We start from the raw sequence: 18,773 nt of genomic DNA, 5'->3' as shown, positions 1-18,773 counted from the left end.
AGTATTCAATTGCTTTTAGTACAAGCCATGGCTGAAATGTGTAACTTCTCAGACTTTCAAAAAGTCAAAATCACAGAAGTCTGTTCAGCAGGACCATATGTAACCTTTACAGCCTAACTGTCTGGTGTTTTAAGATCAACGGTCTTTATGATTATGAATGCATACACAAAGCATGACAAGATCTCATCAGAGAAGAAGAAAAGTGAGCAAAATACCCAAGGTGAATGAAAGGGGCCGTCAAACACTAAGAAGGATGAAGTGACAGCAAACCTTCACCTTGAAGACCCAGTTTCCACAAAAGCTTCACAAAGCCAGCAGATGTTTTGAGATGACATTCAACTGAAGGCTAATCAAAAGTTTGAGAATCTATTCTAAGGAGGTTGGAAGTTATATTAAAGGGGTCCTATTATGCTTTTTCACTTTTTCAACTTTAGTTAGTCTGTAATGTTGCTGTTTGAGCATAAAAAAAGATCTGCAAAGTTACAAAGTCAAAATCCAATTCAAAAGGAAATTTTTTATCCAACAGAAATGACTTTTCAAAAACTACAACGAACGGCTCGTTTGGACTACAACGCATTTTCCGAGATTTGTGACATTACAAAGATCGACGAATGGGATGAGACCTGGTTGAGCTGCACTAGAGAAGGCAGCGAGTGTTATCACTATGTCGAGGACGCTAGTGTTCCCAAGGCAGACAAGCTTAAGAGTGGTTACAAATTGATTTGATTTTGATGCAAAATTTAAACTGAAGCTGGCAGGCAGTTATGGTAAGGGGCATGACTTTTCCTGACCAGGCGCCGAGTGCTGCCAATCACAGCACATACTGGCCCAGCTAACAAATCACAGCAGATTTCATATTTCAGAAGGCAGGCCTTCATTTAATACAGGAACTATTCGAGCCATTCATACCAGACTGGGAGAGAGGTGTTGTAATAATGTAAAATATGTGAAAATAATGTGTTTTTCAAACAACCTAGTATCACAGCCTGTTCTAGTACACCCCCCAAAACAAAATCAAGACTTTGTAAAAGAGCATAATAGGACCCTTTAAAGGCAAATGGTGGTAAAACATTACGAAATATTGCCTATTTCCCAGGTTTTCACATTATTTTGTTCAACCCCTGTACATTTGTTTTACACAAATGGGAATGTCCTTGTACGTCCTGAAAAAGTGGTTTTGTCATATTTATCTCACTTCTGCCAAAACAGAATAGCCCATAAAATATGGATAAGTACACACACAAATTGTACAAAAACACAGACAAAAGTTTCTATCTGCTCACCGCCTCTTCGTGCTCTTTCCAGCAGTCATAATCAGTTGCCATTGCAATACTAGCATAACACAGCCCGGCCTCCTTGGCAAGAACCACCTCCGGTACTGTGGTCATGTTGATGACATCAGCACCCCATTGTCTGAACATCAGGCTCTCTGCCCGAGAAGAGAAACGAGGACCCTCTATGGTCACCATTGTCCCTCGGGTGTGACACTTCACACCGAGTCCCTGGGCAACCTCCATGAGCACCTACAAGGGAAGGTAAGAAAAAGGAATGAGAATAGGAAACAAATAAGAAGGAGAATATGGTAGGATGAACAATGAGACAGACAGAGAGCTGGGAAATGTCACTTACCTCTCTAGTCCGGTTGCAGAAAGGTTCAGCCATAGGGATGTGGCACACGCCTGGATGGCTGGTGGGCTGCCCATCATAGAATGTCTGGACACGTTTTGTTGTCTTGAATTCAGGGTTGTGTGTAACATTTTTGCGTGGAAATTAAAATGAAAATGAAATGTGAATATGAACCAAACTGAAAAAAAATCTGCTGTGAGGAACAAAAAAATCTGGTTTTCCACCAGATGAGAAGTATCATAAGTATCCAACACTGGACACATCATTCTGTACTCAAGTCCTCAAATGTTCAAGTCAACAATGAATAAGTGTTGTCAATGAGTTTGAAGTGTGATGTATGGCGAAAAAAAAAAACTCCTAAACCACTAAATGCAGGATTTTGAGCAGCCTCTAAAGTCTTATCTTGGCACTGCCGACAGATGCTGAGTGGTAGCACCATTACTGTATGTATACTCGTGTAAAAACAATGTGTTTGAATTTTATGCCAGTTTGTGTCATTCGACAGATGTGTGTGACCTTCCTAAGAATTTGTACTGCGTTTTTTTTTCTCAAAGTTTTGTGACATTCAGATAAACTAAGTTCCTCAAGAAACATTTCTCTCTAGCAAAATTAATATTAAATGGATATAAGAGATGCTTAAAGGAAAAAAAAAACTCACATCTGGTTAAATTCAATCAGTTTTGTTAAAGACAGGAAGCCTGTCGCACACAGCTGGTTTCGGTGGCTGCTCAAGTAACTTTAAGTTTAGGTTGAGCACAGTGTGGTTTTTTTAATCTAAAGAAAGAGAAGGTGGATTTGGATTTTACTGGGGTTCACTGGCAAGCTCCTGGAGCTCCAGAACTGAGGTGATACAATGCACATTGAAAATGCATGGTTGCAGTCATTCCATGTCGAGGTCAAAACACAAACCTTGCCAAAGACCGCGATGCCAGGGTTTTTTTTCTTCTTATTTTTATCACAATCAGGTTTTGGCCATCCTGGGCAATACGGTTCAAAGATACAACATTTCAGATAGAAAAATAGCAGAGCAGCAGTTTGGTCAACCGTTAATATTGTTTTACTCTGCATGGTTCAATGAATCTAAAGACAGAGCTACATGTCTTTAGGCCAATTTGCTCAAAAGTAAATAAAATGTAAGCTACTTCCCTGAACATTAATCTTAAGCTTTGGAAAACAAGAAGAAAAAAACAAAACAAAAATATAAAATATTAAATTCCCAGGGTTTTGTGTTCAAATGCTTCTAAGCTCCCAGGACCCTAAGTTTACAGGGTTGTTTGTTTCCTTGAATCGTTTGTTTGTTTGTTTTTGAAAGATTTTAAAGTGATTTTAAAGTGAGTGTGAAATTGAAAATGTGATGAGAAATGATTATAGAGAAATTAACACTAACCTATCAATAAACTGGTCAATCAAAACAATGTCCCCAGGCTGGATGTCCTCTCTGAGGGAACCACATGCTGTGGTGACTAACAGGTGAGTACAGCCCTCTTCCTTCAAGGCCCAAATATTGGCCTGGTAGTTGACATTGGTGGGCATTATGGTGTGTTGTCTCCCATGCCTTGTAAAGGGGAAAAAGTTCTAGATTAGACTTCTGTCCTTGATAACTATAAAACCAGCTGATATTTCAAATTTAAATCAGATTGTATATTATATTGTATATACCCTGTAGTGTAATTACCTTGCAAGAAGTACACAGTCTACATTCTTTATTTTGCCCAAAATTAGAGCATCAGATGGCTGTCAAAAGAGAAGAAATGAGTATGAATAAATACACTACTGGCTCTGCCTATGAATACAACTGTTATATATTATTGGGAACACATGATTTAGAAGCAAACCATAATTAGCAATTATTTCAACTTCTGAGTTTAACTAAAGCAAATGCATATATTCATTTCCAAATGTACTCTCCCATAATTTTGCATGCAAGAAAGTACACTAGACACAATGCAGAGACACTCACCTTTCCAAATGGCGTGACTACATACCGTTCTGTCCTTCCCTCCAGGATATCTGGATCATCAAGACCAGATCCACCAATTATTCCTATCTATGAGAACACAAAGTTTTATAGACATATCTGAATGTGGGATGGGTGTCTGCAGTTGGCTGATTTAATAAAAACATTTCCAACACTCGCAAATATTTTATAATGACAAAACAAATAGGATGTGGTTCATTAAAAAATATATATTTAAATGATATTCATACTATAGATGCAAGATGGTGCCATTTGCATTTGTATGCAACAAGAGAGAGCAAGTCTGTGATACTGTATGTACTGTACTGCATGAGACATGAGTCATGCAGGGCCTGTTTCAGTTACCCAGATGAGCATTCTGATTTACAGTGCTGCCATAGATATCTGACCGCTAAATGCCATTATTGAACAAACAGAATCAAGTATTCCAGAAGCGAGTGGAGTCTTAAGCACTTAAGTTGAGGACAGCCAAGTCACTTAACCTGAATGATTTCCTAGACAGTTTGCTAAACACCATCAGAATAGAAGAATCAAGAATGCAGCTGAAAACACACACACAACCCCGATTCCAGAGAAGTTGGGACGTTTTGTAAAATGCAATAAAATCAAGAATCTGTGATTTGTTAATTCTCTTTAACTTTTATTTAACTGACAAAGAAAAGATTTCCAAAGTTTTCACTGACCATTGTAAATGCATTTTTTAAATATGAATATTTTGTTTTTGACGACTGCAACACATTCCAAAAAAGGTACGGGGCAAAATAAAAGTGAAAAGGTTATATAATATCCACTATTAAGCTATTCTGAAAGAGTTCACAGTAAGCAGGTGAATTGGAAATAGGTCAAGGTATCATGTTTGGGTATAAAAAGAAGCATCTCAGATCATGGCTCATCACTTTGTGCCAAATTTCATGAGAGAAGTGTCAAACAAATCAAAAATAGCATTTCGCAACGCAAAATTGCAAAGAGTTTAGGTCTTTTACCAAGTACCATACATAATATTGTGAAAAGATTCAGGGAATCCAGAGAAATCACAGTACATGTAGTGCAAGGCAGGAAACCTCAATTGAATGTGCTTGACCTTTGAGCCCAGAAGGCATTGCATAAGAAACCGTCATGCTGCGGTGTTGAATATAGCCACATGGGCTCAGTAGTACTTCAGAAAACTGCTGTCAATTACCACAGTCTGCTGCTGCATCAAGAAATGCACCTTGAATACCTGTTACTCTAGGAGGAAGCTATACATCAATTCTATGCAGTGATGCCACTGGATTCTTTGGGCCAGAGCTCATCTCAGATACTCAAAAAGACAATGAAAATGTGTGCTGTATTCAGATGAGACCACATTCCAACTTGTTTCTGGGAAAATGGATTTTGAGTTCTCAGTCCCAAAGACCAGAGGGACCATCCAGACTTTCATTAGTCACAGAAGCAAAAGCAAATGTCTGTCATGGTATGGGGGTGCAGCAGAGCAACAAGCATTGGTGACTGCCATATGTGTCAAGGTACCATTGACATGGAGGCAAATACTGGGATTGTACAGAGACATATACTGCCATCAAGATGATGTCTTTCATGGGAAGCCCATGGTTATTAGATCAAGACAATGCCAGCTCTCATTCTGTATGTGCTTCTGCAGCATGGTTTCATAGACAGAGTAAATGTGTTAGACTGGCCAGCATATCTGACTCCTAATGAAAATGTATGGCTCATCATGAAAAGGAGAATCAGACAACAACAATCACAGACTGCTGAGCATCTGAAGTCTTGTATCAAGCGAGACTGAACAAAAATTTTGGTTGCAGAACTTTAACAATTAGTATCCTCAATTCCTAATCAATTAACTTTTTTGGAGAGTGTTGCAGCCATTAAAATCAAAATGTGTTCATATTTACAAAACACATTTACGTTGGTCAGTGAAAACTTTGGAAATCTTTTCTTTTTACTTCTGTTAATTAAATAAAAGTTAAAGAGAATGAACAAATCACAGATTCTTGATTTTACTGCCTTTTACGAAATGTCCCAACTTCTCTGGAATTGGGGTTGTGTGTATATATACATATATAAAAGTCTTAGGCCAATAGTATTTTCACCAACAAAAAATGGTTTTAAGCCAGTTATATTTTTTCTTTTGCTACAGTGTCAGTAGGAAATATCAGTTTACATTTCCAAACATTCCTTTTGCCATTAATTGTAATTATCCAGTGAGATTTTTGCATGCACAAGGAGTCTGACAGCAGCCAGTGTTCCACACAGAGATCTGATCTCACCATGATCCAGCCTGTCTTCGAATACATGAAGAAACAGAAAATACTGAGGTAGACTAATTCCAGAAAAACTGTGGCAATGTCTCCAAGATGCTTAATGAAACCTTCCTGCAAAGCTACAATACTGTTAACAGTTTTAGTCAATTGTGTAAACATGGTGTGAAGTGAGGATACTTTCAAAAATAATGCCATAAATACATTTTATTTATCAATTAACTTCTATTAACTTAATCAAATCAGAATTTGATGCGACCACCCTTTTTGTTAAAGCAGCTTTTGTCCTAGGTACACTTGCACATAGTTTTTCAGGTAGCTTTGCAGGAAGGTTTCCTGAAGTGTCTTGGAGGTGTTGTCACAGTTCTTCTGGATTTAGTCTGCCTCGGTTTTTTCTGTTTCTTCATGCAATCCCAAACGGACTGGATGATGGTGAGATCAGATCTCTGTGTGGAGCACTGGCTGCTGTCCAACTCCTTGTGCATACAAAAATCTCACTGGATTAAAACAATTAATGGCAAAAGGAATGTTTAGAAATGTAAACTGTTATTTCCTACTGACACACTACAGCAAAAAATATAAATAACTGGTTTTTTTGGGTGAAAATATTTTTTTTGGGTGAAAATACTATTGGCCTAAGACTTTTGCACACTACTGTATATACGAATTTATTCATGCAACAACTTGGTTTTTGTTTTCAGCTGTTCATTCCTTTTTGCATCTCAATTTTTTGCATTATAAACGTAAAAGTTGAGGTGCGTTGCAACCTATTGAAGCCAAAGTCAAAAACAAAACTATTATAGTCAAAAAAAGCATATCTAATTACATGAGAATGATGGAAGTATTTTTAGTTGACTAAACTTTCTAATATTCTAAATAACATTCTTAGGCTGATGATACATGGGGCAACTTTGGTTAATGTTGCTGTCAACAGGAAACCAGTTGAGACACAGGGCCCACGACCGATCCAAAGTATCCTGATAGAAATTTACCCATTCTCAGTGGGAAAGTGTCCAAGAAACATTGCTCCAAAAAAGTTGCCCAGCAAAATTGCTCAAAAAGTTGCCTTGTGTGTCATTAGCCTAAGAAACATTATCTTGTGTGTTCAATAGAAGAAACTCAGACAGGTTTGGAACAAATGGAGGGCGAGTAAATAATGGCAGAATATTCTTTTTGGGAAGAACTATTATTTTAATGCTTAATTGAGAAGTTTTGGGGCTAAGTTTCAATCAGGGTGCTGTTAAGAGTCACTTCATAATGGTTTAATTCTTTCAACATGCCAGTTAAACCTAAATGTAGGATAGTAGTCGTATATTTTGTACGTTTTAGACTGTATTTTATATTAATACGGTCACAACCGAAACTTTGATTCTACGAAATGTCAAAAAGAGCACAGTCTAAAGTCTAAAGTCTAATGATATCGATTGTACCGACGAAACAACGTTACATTTATTAATACGATTATATTAGAATTATTTCACGGCCACAGAAATATTAACATACGATAGTTGTTACGGTAACGTTACATGCCGTTAGCAGCATTGGGCTAGGCTCCAGGAAGCAGTAAAGCATGTGGTGATAGCACATTTTCATGATCTATAAAATGCGAAACGAACTGCTGATATTGGATGTAAAGAAAAGTGCTGTATACTGCCAAATTCAATACACCGATTGTTATAAATTCAATCTTCATTTCTGAATCCAATTAATGCAACGTTCAGTTAGTGGCGTGTTGAGGTGAAATCACTGCAGTGTTCAATCTCCTAAACTATTTTCTTACATATATTTTCTCCATGTGTACGCCCATATATTTAATTATCAATAATGATAATAATGATTCAATACTATTAGATTTACCTTTACGTGACTGTTAGATGCCATTTTCTCTCACGTGTAAAACACAGCATCAGCTAGTTTTTCTTGAGAAAGAACTAGGAAGCTGAAAAGAAAGATGCGCATTAGCGCCACCTACTGTGCTGTAAGTAAGTGTGCTTTAACGAAACAATCTCCTCCACAAGAGTGGATAAGATCAACAGCAGTCGCAAAGAGTATGAAGCCAACTAAACACATTCATGACAACACTTGTCAATAAAAGAGTATAATTAACATGAACTAAGAAAAAATGTTTACCAGGATTTATAGAAATGTATATGATATATTACATAATGCGGTGGGAATACTCTTGCTAAAAACATAAATAAAAAAAAAATCAAATTTTTGTACATTTTGCAGTAATATATCATGTTGGCTCATAAAACATAATGGATTTTTCAACATGGATCACGTGTACTTATTTCTTATGGTGGTTTACATTATTTTACCTGTAAAAATAGTTTGGACAGTATGGTGTGCACTATCAAAAAATCAAGTATTTATTCTCTGCATCAATGTACTGATTCAATTTAAAGATTAATTTTCAGTGTATTTTCTGAAATTGTTTTAGAAATCCTACGATATACACTGAGATCATGTGTCATAAACTTTAAATGTTGCACAAAAATTTATAATGAATGCCTGTGCATGAAACTGCTTCCAGACTATTTTAAGCAAACATACACATAGAAATACAACGTGCACACAAAAGAACACATTATGAAAGAATGCATTCAGTAAAAAAGATACTTTTATGATCCTTTTCAATTTATTAGACATAGCCAAATAAAAAAAGGAACACTAAATTTGAAAATTTATTAATTTGCTTGTATAGGGGAGTTTGAAATGAAATACATTTTCAATTAAATCACAAATGCTAATGTACATATATCTTAAAAAAAAAAAAAACAAGAAACCCCAAATCAAAATTACATTTCAAACCCATCCCTTTTGTATTTATGAAACACTGAAAATACATGTGGGCATTGCAACAATAGTCCTTTGTCAATCATTATTTGCCACAAATTGAGGAGTTCCATTAAACTGAACATACAGACTCACAGAGGCATTGGCGTTAATCTGTCGGGGTGATTCCCTGCATCACCCACAGAACTGTATCCAGTTCTAGCAGTTGACTCTTGGTCTATGTCTAGGAATCTGGACATGAACGGCTGAGTTTCTGTAGCACTGTTTGCTATTGGGACTATGGAGCCAGCTGCACAGCTATTACTGGTTGAGGGTTCACTGGGGTCAGCACTGTCACTGTCACTATCACTAGCAATTGTAATGAGAACAGGGCTGTTTTTTCCCACCCTCTCCTCACTATTATGTCTCCTGCTCTTCCTCTTGTGCTTCTTCTTCTTCTTGTGATGTTTCCTACTGTGACCCTCAGATTTGTCATCTCTGCTTGGACTCCTGCTTTTCCTCTTGGACTTTTTGTGATGCTTCTTGTATTTCTTTTTTGCATCATCTTTAACAGAATCAGTAAACAGTTTGCTAGAGGGTTCCTCATGATGCTTTGTTTTGTATTTCTTTTTCCTGCCATGATCATCATGCCGTGATGTATGATGTGAGGAGCTGGAGTTGATTCTAGAATTGCTCCTTGAGCGACTTCTGTGCTGACGGTTGGAGAAGCTAGACTTGATTCTAGATCTGCTTCTTGAGTGACTTCTGTCCTGATGGTTGGAGGACTTGATCCCAGAATTGCTCCTTGAGTGACTTCTGTCCTGACGGTCCCTGCTCCGCCTTCTACTATGCGATCGAGAACGAGAGCGATCATGTACACTTCTGTAATAGCTGGTGTGGCGTGTATAACCTCTCCTGCTGCTGTCTCTTTGACTGTAATGGCTATATGAATGCCAATAAGATGAGGTGTGGTGACTTGTCTCTTTTTCTCGTCTCTGCTCATGCTTGCTCTCTTTAGACACTGGGTGTTTCCTGCTATGAGAGGAGGAGTGTGTCCTGTTGCTGCGCGAAGATCCTTCTCTAGATCCCGACAACTCCCTTTCATGATACCCTTTGCCATATTTATCTTCTTTTCTTGGGTGACTAGAGGTGTTCTCAGGTGAGCGAGAACATCTCAATGGCCCCCTCGAGGTTCTCTGAGTGTCAGTGGGACACAAATCAGAATCTGAAGTAAATCGAATGTGTTGGGGTGCCCGAGGGCTTCGTAGCTCTGCATTCTGCTCAGAATGTTCTGAATCAGATGAAAGCTGGACCAGTTCTGGAGTCCTTTCTGACACTGGCTTAACATAGCCGATAATAACACAGTCATCATCACTGCCAGCAGAATGCTCCTCTTCTACTGCAATAGTGGCAGTATTTGCTGGACGGTCTTGATGTGGCACAGCAGCAACAGACACTACTGCTTCCCCTACACTACTATCAGAATCCGAGTCCCTCACAGGAAAAGATAATACCTGAGATGGCTCTGAGGAGTAGGATGGCCCTGGGGTCTCATCATCCCATGCTGTTTGGCTTAAGGTCAGACTAGGAGTGGCATAATCCTGGGATCCTGACACTAAAGAATCACTTTCATCCTCAGAGATGGCGATCACAGAGGCTTCCGAACTGCTACCCTCTCCGGAGGGCCGAGGCAAGTCATAAACTGCACGCTGGTCATATGCCTCCATGTTGAATGGGGACTGAGCAAAACTAAGAAACTCATGTAGAAAGTGCTCTGTATGGGATAGCAAGAAGGGTCGAATCTCGTGTACAACAACCTGGTCATCCAAGTTATGTCGAGTGATCAAAGTCATGATGATGTGCTGCACTATGTTGACAAGGGAACCGTGAGTGCCATACAGAACAGTCAGCTCTCGTCTCAACCAAGGCACAAGCCTGTGAAGACAAGCTGGATTTCTTCTGAAGAACTCTGCAGAAGTCTCCCTGCTACGACCACCATCCTGAATGTTCTGGACTCGCACACCTCTTCTGTACAAGGCTCGTCTGAATTTAACCATTTCTTGTTCGTGAAGACTTTGCACAGTCCTTCCCTCTCTGTCTCTTCCCTGTCTTACTGCCAACCTACTTAGCATGCTGTGGAGATCTCTGTTGTGCCGCTGTGAAAGAGATCCCCTCAGGCCCTCAAATATGACCCCATGGTCAGGAGGAGGAGACGTTCTCCTCTGTGCTGGTCTGCGGTTGCCTGTAAGCGTGGTGCGATACCTGAATCTTTGCCCTGCCATGTTGCCAAATGAGCCATTTTCAGTTGGTCGCAGGTCAAACCTCTTGTAGTTATCTTCAGATTTAATAGTGTGATAGATTGAATTAAATGGCTGTTTGCACAAAGGGCATTCTGCTTTGTTCTTCGACCACTCATGGATGCAGCAGAAGCAAAACTTATGTAAGCACACATCCAGATATGATATGTTTTTGAAATGATCCAGGCATATTGGGCATTTTGATTCTGGAGATGCTCCTTTTGATACAGTATTTAACACAACACCTGACAGACGCTCCTTCATCTGTGGGGATGCCATAATCTGATGGAAGAAATATTTTAATTATTAGGCTACTTGCATTTGCTACATGTATAAAAATTGATAAAGTGTTTAAGTTTAAATAATATGATAAAAGAAAAGAATAAGAATGAGTTAAAACTCATTTTAATTTTTTAAGGGGGATCAAGTCCAAAATGTCAAGGTGATACATATGTCCTGTTATGAAAATGAAGAAAAGGTTTCATTAAGAGCAAACCATATTCGACAGTATAGCATAGTATTATTTTAAACAAAACAGCTTCACTGTTTATTAATATTTGAAAACCTTTTGTCCGCCAAATCATTTCGATATGAGTAAATACGGTCACATAAATAGTCGCCTATTTATGTGATCGTATTTTCTCGTATTATTAGTTTTTCTCATTAGTAATAAACTAATGTCTGACAGAAATAACATAATATTGCCATTTTACCATGTTTACAAAATATAAACAAACCTATACGGTGTCACATTAACTTTTGTGTTTAAGCGCTATAAAAATATTTCCATAAAAATTAGATAGAAAACAAAAACGAATAAAAATATGAAAAACTTTCAAAATTATGTTTTAAACTTACTCTTATGTGTATTTGCTGAAACTTTCGAAGTCATTAGATTCTCTGAATTCCGCCGGGAGCATCTCGCTTAAAATATCCGAAACAAACAAAAGAACATTATGCCGTGCACCGTTTAATACTTGTAGTACTGTTTTACAGAATCCACCAAAACATGTTGACCTGAAGATAATGTAACTTACTGCCTAACAACCCAGCGCCGTTTCAAAGATCAATACACGGTATACAAAAAAACATGTAACGCATTATATCTTACGGATTATTGCTACAACTTTACAGCTGCAAATATTTAAAAAAGCGCTTAATAACGACCAAAAAAGATACAATAACTCTCAGTCCGTCTACATAAGCAACGTTGGTCATCATGACGTATCAAAACATGAAAATTGCGGAAGTGAAATCCTCAAACTTCCTGTTTTTTACTTCAAAATAAAAGCCCATGAATTATATGCGAGACGAACGTCAAAAGTGAGTTTTGAAATTTTGAAGCGTTAATGATGTATCAGAAAAGTAGCTCCTTCTAGTTGTGGTTTATGCTTTTCCTTTCATAATTTCAAAATACTTAAACACTCAGACAATTCTGAGAACTTTTTACTAAATAGCAACGACAAAGCTTTGAGGAGCATTTAAGAAAATATTTTAATTTAGTATTCACACAAAGACTTCAATAGTTTACTGCTTTTGGATTTGCCCCTTATTATTGTCTTTGTCTTATTTGACATTTAAAGCATTGACTTGTGATACATTTTTCAAAATGATGCAATAACAAATAACAAATACCAAATATTCTCAATAATGTCAATAATGTAACTATTGTATCCTTTTTGAGCTAAAAGTTAAAACACTCTTAATTAAGAGTTTTTAATTAAGACTCTTCTTTCATGTGAGATGTATGGAGTAAAACAATATTTAAATTAACTAAATTTTATGGATCTCAGAATGTACCAAAAAGGGTGTGATACTGTCAATCAAAGGCATAGAACAGGCAAACAGAATCTGTATAATAAATTTTATTGACATGGTATTCACACAAACATGTTTTTACAACCAGTGCTGACATGTATGTCTATACTGAATATACACTGGCATCTTCAATGATGACCATGACTGTCTGCTTCAGGAAGATCCGGGACAACTTCTCCTGTTTCCACAATGGTGTCTCCCTGAAAAACATAAACACGCAAAGAAGGTGTGCATGAGAACATACATAAACATCAAAATGAATGATTATTTGAAGGTAATTTACAAAACACCTTTTGATTATTAGTGCAATAATTATGTTTGGACAAAATATACTTACAGGAAACAGTCTGGGTTTAAGAGCAACAATTCCATATGGCATTTTCTGTGGAAACAAGAAATATATTTTTGAACTTTATATCTAGGAATGACAATGATCAGCCAAAGCACAAAGATATTTGGTGTTACATTTTATCTGCAACCTTTGCACACATAATACAAACCTTTATGAAAGTTTTTAGATTACATTTATTAAATGTAACAAAAAGATGAATAAATCTGACATTCTTTGAAATAAGACATCAAATGTCATAAAGGCTATGTTTATATTTCATATATAGCTGCAAGCAGCAATTACCGGGGTTCAAGCACTTTAAGGCCTTTGAGAGAGAGAGAGAGAGAGATATTCTATTAATATATATATATATAGAGAGAGAGAGAGAGAGAGAGAGAGAGAGAGAAATATCTACACACACATATATATATATATATATATATATATATATATATATATAGAGAGAGAGAGATAGTAATACAATTAATACAATGTAAATGGGATTTTTCTCTTTTTTTACAGTTTGATATGTATCTAATGTAGTGGATATTCAGAAAATAATGAAATCTTATCAAAGCCTTCCGTGTCATTTTAGGACAGTGCACAAATTACAGTTCTGTTCAATCAAAGCAGTGTAACTGTAGCTAAAACAGTATAACAGCACCATCAACTTACACTGACGTGATACTTCACGTAGTAATGCACGATCCAGGCAGGGATCAGAATCCGCGTGACCGCAAAAACACTGGCATTATAGGCTTTAAATGTCTGGTTCATTCGCATAAAAAGAAGAGAAGACAAAATTGGAGGTTATATTAGTATTGTGCTGTTAAAAAGTTCAGAGAATTCAGTTCATTGCAAATAACTAAACACAGCATACGATTTTTCTCTAACGTTAGATGTGTTTAATCAGATATAAATCACATATGGCATAAACTCACGTATAGTCTCCAGAGTGTCTTGGGCTGCAGAAATCCAGCCCAGAATCGCTCGATGCGGCCGGGTGTTTTGGGTGCAACGACGGGTTCTCGAGGACTAAGCTCCTGATCTTTGAGCCACTGCCGCCGAAGCTTTGTTAACTGCTCAAAGCGGAGTTTTTCATCCGCTGTGTACCCAGTCATATTGATTTTCTCTTATTTCTCAAATACAGCCGAATTTACAATGACATCTAAAGAGGACAAGCATCCCAGAATGCAACGCGAGCCCAGGAACATCAACATAAATATCGGGGTTTTCCACAGCGACCCCTACTGATCTGGAGTCAAATCACGATTGTGATGATTCGCAGCACTACCACACGAGGTCGTGCGTTATTAAAAAAAAAACTGCATGTACACTTTCTTCGACAGAAGAGCTCAAGGTTTTGTTGTTTTAGCACTTAGCAAAGCCATGCTAGGCGCTACTACTAGATCACCTGAGTGCAAAATGTATGGTTCAAAAGTAGTAATTGTTTGCTAACATATAATTTGCAAATATTTTACTATAAAACACATTTTACCAGTGCCCAATTTGTCAGTATTTTTCACTGTATGCTGCCTTTCAGGTCACACCTCAGTAAGTAAAAATGCTGGAAAATTTTCTATGAAGAAAACAAAAATTTATGTACTGCTCTATAATATCATAATATCAAACCTCTTTGAATCTATGAATTGTCTGGTTTATGGGTGTCTTTAAGAAACCAATGTAATATGAATAATGAATAATATGTAGTAAGTTCTGGGAAACTACCATTTCCACATTAGAGAGTGTGACGCTGACGTCACGCCGCGTTGAGTTCTGGGAAACGGCTTTGTTTATGCGCCATACTGAGAGGATAGCATTGCCTCATTCAGGGCAGTATTTTGATTTTCTGTCGTGATTGTAGAAATGTCACCATTGTTTTTCATTCCTGCTGCATCGAGAATTGCAAACGTAACTCAGATCATCGTTCTAAGAGAAAACTGGACAGTGCCATGTATTTTTTTGCCTTTTTTCTGTAAAAACACCAAGGGAAGGAAGCTAGTCACGGAGATGACGAGAAGACGCCGGATAATAAATCTATTAATAATGTCACCGATTAAACCCACTAATTGTCACTCAGTAAAAAGGTCATATTGCTGAGTTTTTGAAAGGTTTGATTTTGTTTGGTTTAATAATTAACATCACCTTTGCAAGTATCATTTGAGCCCTGTGTTCCATTCGGAAGAGCTCATCCCTATGCCCTAATCCCTTCAAAGTGTTTACCCTATGGAGTGATCGCTTCTAAGGGTTGAAGGGTGTAGGGGAGCAAACAACTGTTTCTTGAAGTGACCTTTTGCATCATCATCCCGTGCCCATTAAATCCTTAATTCTAAAGGGCCCTTTGCAGGCCCGGTTTCAGAACCAAATCACTGAGGGTGCTTCTGAAAATTGTGGGTGCTCACAAATAATATTAATCCTAATTTTCAACTGTATGAAAGTAGTATCACCAAATAGGTGCAATCTAACATAACAGAGTATGTCCATCCCTTTGCAACCCAACCCCTAAACCCACAGCAGACCTGCTTTGCCTCTCTAAGCAAAATGCCACAAAATTGGACAAAAATGCTCCTGCACAAACAAATTAAATCTATTACGTCTGTTGCTAACACAGTGTAAATGAATAGAAAGTGCTTATTTTAGGCGCTGTTACAGTGTTGCGCATTATAACCAATCACACACGATTCTGTTGAGCTTAGGAATGCAATAGCCAATCAGAGGCGTTCAGATGAGTCTGAAAACTGAAACTCATCAACTTTGTTTAATGCGCGCGCGTTCTCTGACTGAATTCCGTGAATTATTTCATCATAAACGACAAAGCGCAGATGTACTTACAATGTAAGCAAGGGATTCATTTCGCAGCGTAAGACAGCTTCAGTGATTATAACGATAGTTCTGTTTTTTGAGAGTGCGAGAGATCAAAGTCATTGATAATGTCATTTCTGTACATAATTTATTCGCCTTTTGAATAACCGTGAGAAGAAACGTTATCTAATGTTTTAATTAAATGGTAATCACATTAAATACAAATTAAGTCCCATTAAACATACACTGCTCAAAAAAATTATAGGAACACTTTTTAATCAGAGTATAGCATCAAGTAAATTAAACTTCTGGGATATTGATCTGGTCAGTTACGTAGCAGAGGGGGTTGTTAATTCATTTCAGCTGCTTTGGTGTTAATAAAATTAACAACAGGTGCACTAGATGGGCAACCATTAGAAAAACCCCCAAAACAGGAATGGTTTTACAGGTGGAGGCCACTGACATTTTTTTTTTTTTACTCATCTTTTCTGATTGTCTTTCACTAGTTTTGCATTTGGCTAGGGTCAGTGTCACTACTGGTAACATGAGGCGATACCTGGACCCTACAAAGGTTGCACAGGTGTAACCCCTCTCTCCCGGTTCCTCACTGCCACGCCTCGTGGGCCTCGAACCCGGGTCTCCGGCATGTGGACGCACTAACAAGGAGGCTCACCTACTCGCTGGCCTCCGTTACACATACTTTCCTATTTTTAGTTTAAACGGAGTATACTAATAGCACACTTGAATAAACTTCTTTTTCGTAAGGGTATGCAGTCCAACTCCTCCAGCATGACGCATCAATATGTGCCATTGCCAGAAGGATTGCTGTGTCTCCCAGCACAGTCTCAAGAGCATGTAGGATATTCCAGGAAACAGGCAGTTACTCTAGGAGAGCTGGACAGCGCAGTAGAAGGTCCTTAACCCATCAGCAGGACCTGTATCTGCTCCTTTGTGTGCAAGGAGGAACAGGATGAGCACTGCCAGAGCCCTACAAAATGACCTCCAGCAGGCCACTGGTGTGAATGCCTCTGAGAAAACAATTAGAAACAGATTTCATAAGGGTTGCCTGAGGGCCCGACGTCCTCTAGTGGGCTCTGTGCTCACTGCCTGGCACTGTGTAGCTTGATTGGCATTTGCCATTGAACATCACAGATGAGAGCAGCACCTCTTGCACTCTGTGCTTTTCACAGACGAGAGCAGGTTCACCCTGAGCACATGTGACAGATGTAAAAGGGTCTGGAAAAGCGGTGGAGAATGTTATGCTGCCTGTAACATTGTTCAGCATGACCGGTTTGGTGGTGGGTCAGTGATGGTCTGGGAAGGCATATCCATTGAGGAACACAGAGACCTCTACAGGCTAGACAATGGCACATTTACTGCTATTAGGTATCGGGATGGAATCCTTGGACCCATTGTCAGACCCTATGCTGGTGCATTGGGTCCTTGTTCCTCCTGGTGCACGACAATGCCCGGCCTCATGTGGTGATTGTATGCAGTCAGTTCCAGGAGGATGAAGGAATTGATACCATTGAATGTCCCCCACGCTCGCCTGACCTAAATCCAATAGAACACCTCTGGGACATTATGTTTCGGTCCATCTGACGTCGCCAGATTGCACCTCAGACTGTCCAGGAGCTCAATGATGCCCTGGTCCAAATCTGGGAGGGAATACCATCTTTCGTCTCATTAGGAGCGTGCTCTGACATTGTCAGGCATGCATACAAGCATGTGGGGGCCATACAAACTACTGAGTACCATTTTGAGTTGCTGCAATGAAATTTCAGCTTAATGGACTAGCCTGCTGCATCCTTTTTTTTCACTTTAATATTGAGTGTCTTTGAATTCAGCCCTCTGTAGGTTGATAATTTTCATTTCCATTAAACAATGTGTCATCTTTTCATTCCTAACAAATTACCCAGTCCATATCAGTATAGATATCCTGCATTATATTTTTCCCCATTGAAATCTGATGTGTTTTCAAAGTGTTCCTTTAATTTTTTTGAGCAGTGTATTTTACATGACACCCATGTCTGGTTCTTGCCTGAAAAGACAGGTTTATGATGTTTGTACTTAATAGATTTGGCTGCTTTTAGCCTTACCCTGGAGTTGGTTCACCCTCCGCCTATGCATGAAAGCATGATGAAAATAATATCATAATTTGAAAGATCGTGTTTATGCATTGATTTTGCAAATTTGTGTATGTGTGTGCAGCTGTGTGTTTATTGATGGTGAAAAATATTACGGTATTAATTATTTTATCTGAGGGTGCTTTCGTTTTTGTTTGGGGGTGCTTAGCACCCAACCGTGCCTGGCTCTTTGTAGTGGCCAGTTATGAGCACTTCAGTTTGGAGCGACCCTTCAAAATGGCAGCCATGATTGTTGGAGTCTTCACTAATGAGCTGATGAGTTGAATCAGGTGCGTTTGAACAGGGAGATATCTAAAATGTTCAGTGTTGGGGGTTCTCCAGGACCAGGATTGGGAACCACTGCTCTATACACATGAAACAACACGTTAGATTTCCTATTTAAAATGCAAATTAACACTGATATGGGGCATGCTGTATCACTTCGTTGTCTCTATTGATGGGCTTTTATGCCTTTATTTTTATAGAACCATAGAAAGAGAGGAAACAACAGGAAAGAAGAAAGGGGAACAGGATCAATAAAGGACCACAGGATGCAGCTGTGCAATGGGAGCAGTGCTCACAATTTTTTATTAATTAATAATTTAGAAACTTGGTATAGGCACTTTTGTCTAATTTTAATTGATAGCAGACACTGTCACTCACTACAAAGGAATTGTTTACTTTTTCTCGACCTCTGGCCATGCAAGATATAGATCAGTTTATTTCTTCATGAGAATAGATTTGGATAATTTTAGC

At 38.3% G+C, this 18,773-nt stretch overlaps 3 protein-coding genes across 4 annotated transcripts; all 3 read right to left on the bottom strand.

Moving 5' to 3' along the window:
* Positions 1 to 976: 976 nt before the first annotated feature.
* LOC122135840 (S-methyl-5'-thioadenosine phosphorylase) lies at positions 977 to 7,874 on the bottom strand. The gene is made up of 6 exons (XM_042716286.1): positions 7,723 to 7,874; positions 3,587 to 3,673; positions 3,302 to 3,360; positions 3,013 to 3,181; positions 1,630 to 1,731; positions 977 to 1,523 (listed from the first exon to the last, which is right to left on the bottom strand). The coding sequence occupies exons 1-6, from the start codon at positions 7,744 to 7,746 to the stop codon at positions 1,272 to 1,274; spliced, it is 693 nt and encodes a 230-aa protein (XP_042572220.1). The 5' UTR covers positions 7,747 to 7,874; the 3' UTR covers positions 977 to 1,271.
* A 669-nt stretch (positions 7,875 to 8,543) lies between these two features.
* toporsa (topoisomerase I binding, arginine/serine-rich a) lies at positions 8,544 to 12,190 on the bottom strand. 2 transcript variants are annotated; one of them, XM_042716285.1, is made up of 3 exons: positions 11,978 to 12,190; positions 11,799 to 11,864; positions 8,544 to 11,222 (listed from the first exon to the last, which is right to left on the bottom strand). In XM_042716285.1, exon 3 carries the CDS (start codon positions 11,217 to 11,219, stop codon positions 8,796 to 8,798), a length of 2,424 nt encoding a protein of 807 aa, XP_042572219.1. In that variant the 5' UTR covers positions 11,220 to 11,222; positions 11,799 to 11,864; positions 11,978 to 12,190; the 3' UTR covers positions 8,544 to 8,795. The 2 variants fall into 2 exon arrangements, with proteins under 2 accessions (XP_042572219.1, XP_018965878.2); XM_019110333.2 differs by having other exon boundaries at positions 11,799 to 12,190.
* Positions 12,191 to 12,790: 600 nt separating this feature from the next.
* On the bottom strand, positions 12,791 to 14,305 carry ndufb6 (NADH:ubiquinone oxidoreductase subunit B). Its single transcript, XM_019110339.2, has 4 exons — positions 14,031 to 14,305; positions 13,765 to 13,857; positions 13,096 to 13,140; positions 12,791 to 12,958 (listed from the first exon to the last, which is right to left on the bottom strand). The coding sequence occupies exons 1-4, from the start codon at positions 14,208 to 14,210 to the stop codon at positions 12,887 to 12,889; spliced, it is 390 nt and encodes a 129-aa protein (XP_018965884.1). The 5' UTR covers positions 14,211 to 14,305; the 3' UTR covers positions 12,791 to 12,886.
* Between the last annotated feature and the right edge of the window lie 4,468 nt (positions 14,306 to 18,773).

The sequence above is a fragment of the Cyprinus carpio genome, chromosome B1, assembly GCF_018340385.1.
Source record: "Cyprinus carpio isolate SPL01 chromosome B1, ASM1834038v1, whole genome shotgun sequence".
NCBI classification, from domain to species: Eukaryota; Metazoa; Chordata; class Actinopteri; order Cypriniformes; family Cyprinidae; genus Cyprinus; species Cyprinus carpio.
Note: the sequence above shows the minus strand (reverse complement) of the source record. Positions and strands in the feature narration are given on the sequence as shown.

Coding starts and splice junctions, on each gene's coding strand:
- LOC122135840 (XM_042716286.1), bottom strand. CDS start 7,746: ATGGCATCTAACAGTCACGTAAAG. Junction 3,674..7,722: donor CATCTAACAGTCACGTAAAG/GTAAATCTAATA, acceptor GTGTTCTCATAG/ATAGGAATAATTGGTGGATC. Junction 1,524..1,629: donor TCTGCAACCGGACTAGAGAG/GTAAGTGACATT, acceptor CTTCCCTTGTAG/GTGCTCATGGAGGTTGCCCA.
- toporsa (XM_019110333.2), bottom strand. CDS start 11,219: ATGGCATCCCCACAGATGAAGGAGCGTCTGTCAGGTGTTGTGTTAAAT.
- ndufb6 (XM_019110339.2), bottom strand. CDS start 14,210: ATGACTGGGTACACAGCGGATGAAAAACTCCGCTTTGAGCAGTTAACA. Junction 13,141..13,764: donor ACGTGAAGTATCACGTCAGT/GTAAGTTGATGG, acceptor TTGTTTCCACAG/AAAATGCCATATGGAATTGT. Junction 12,959..13,095: donor TTAAACCCAGACTGTTTCCT/GTAAGTATATTT, acceptor TATGTTTTTCAG/GGAGACACCATTGTGGAAAC.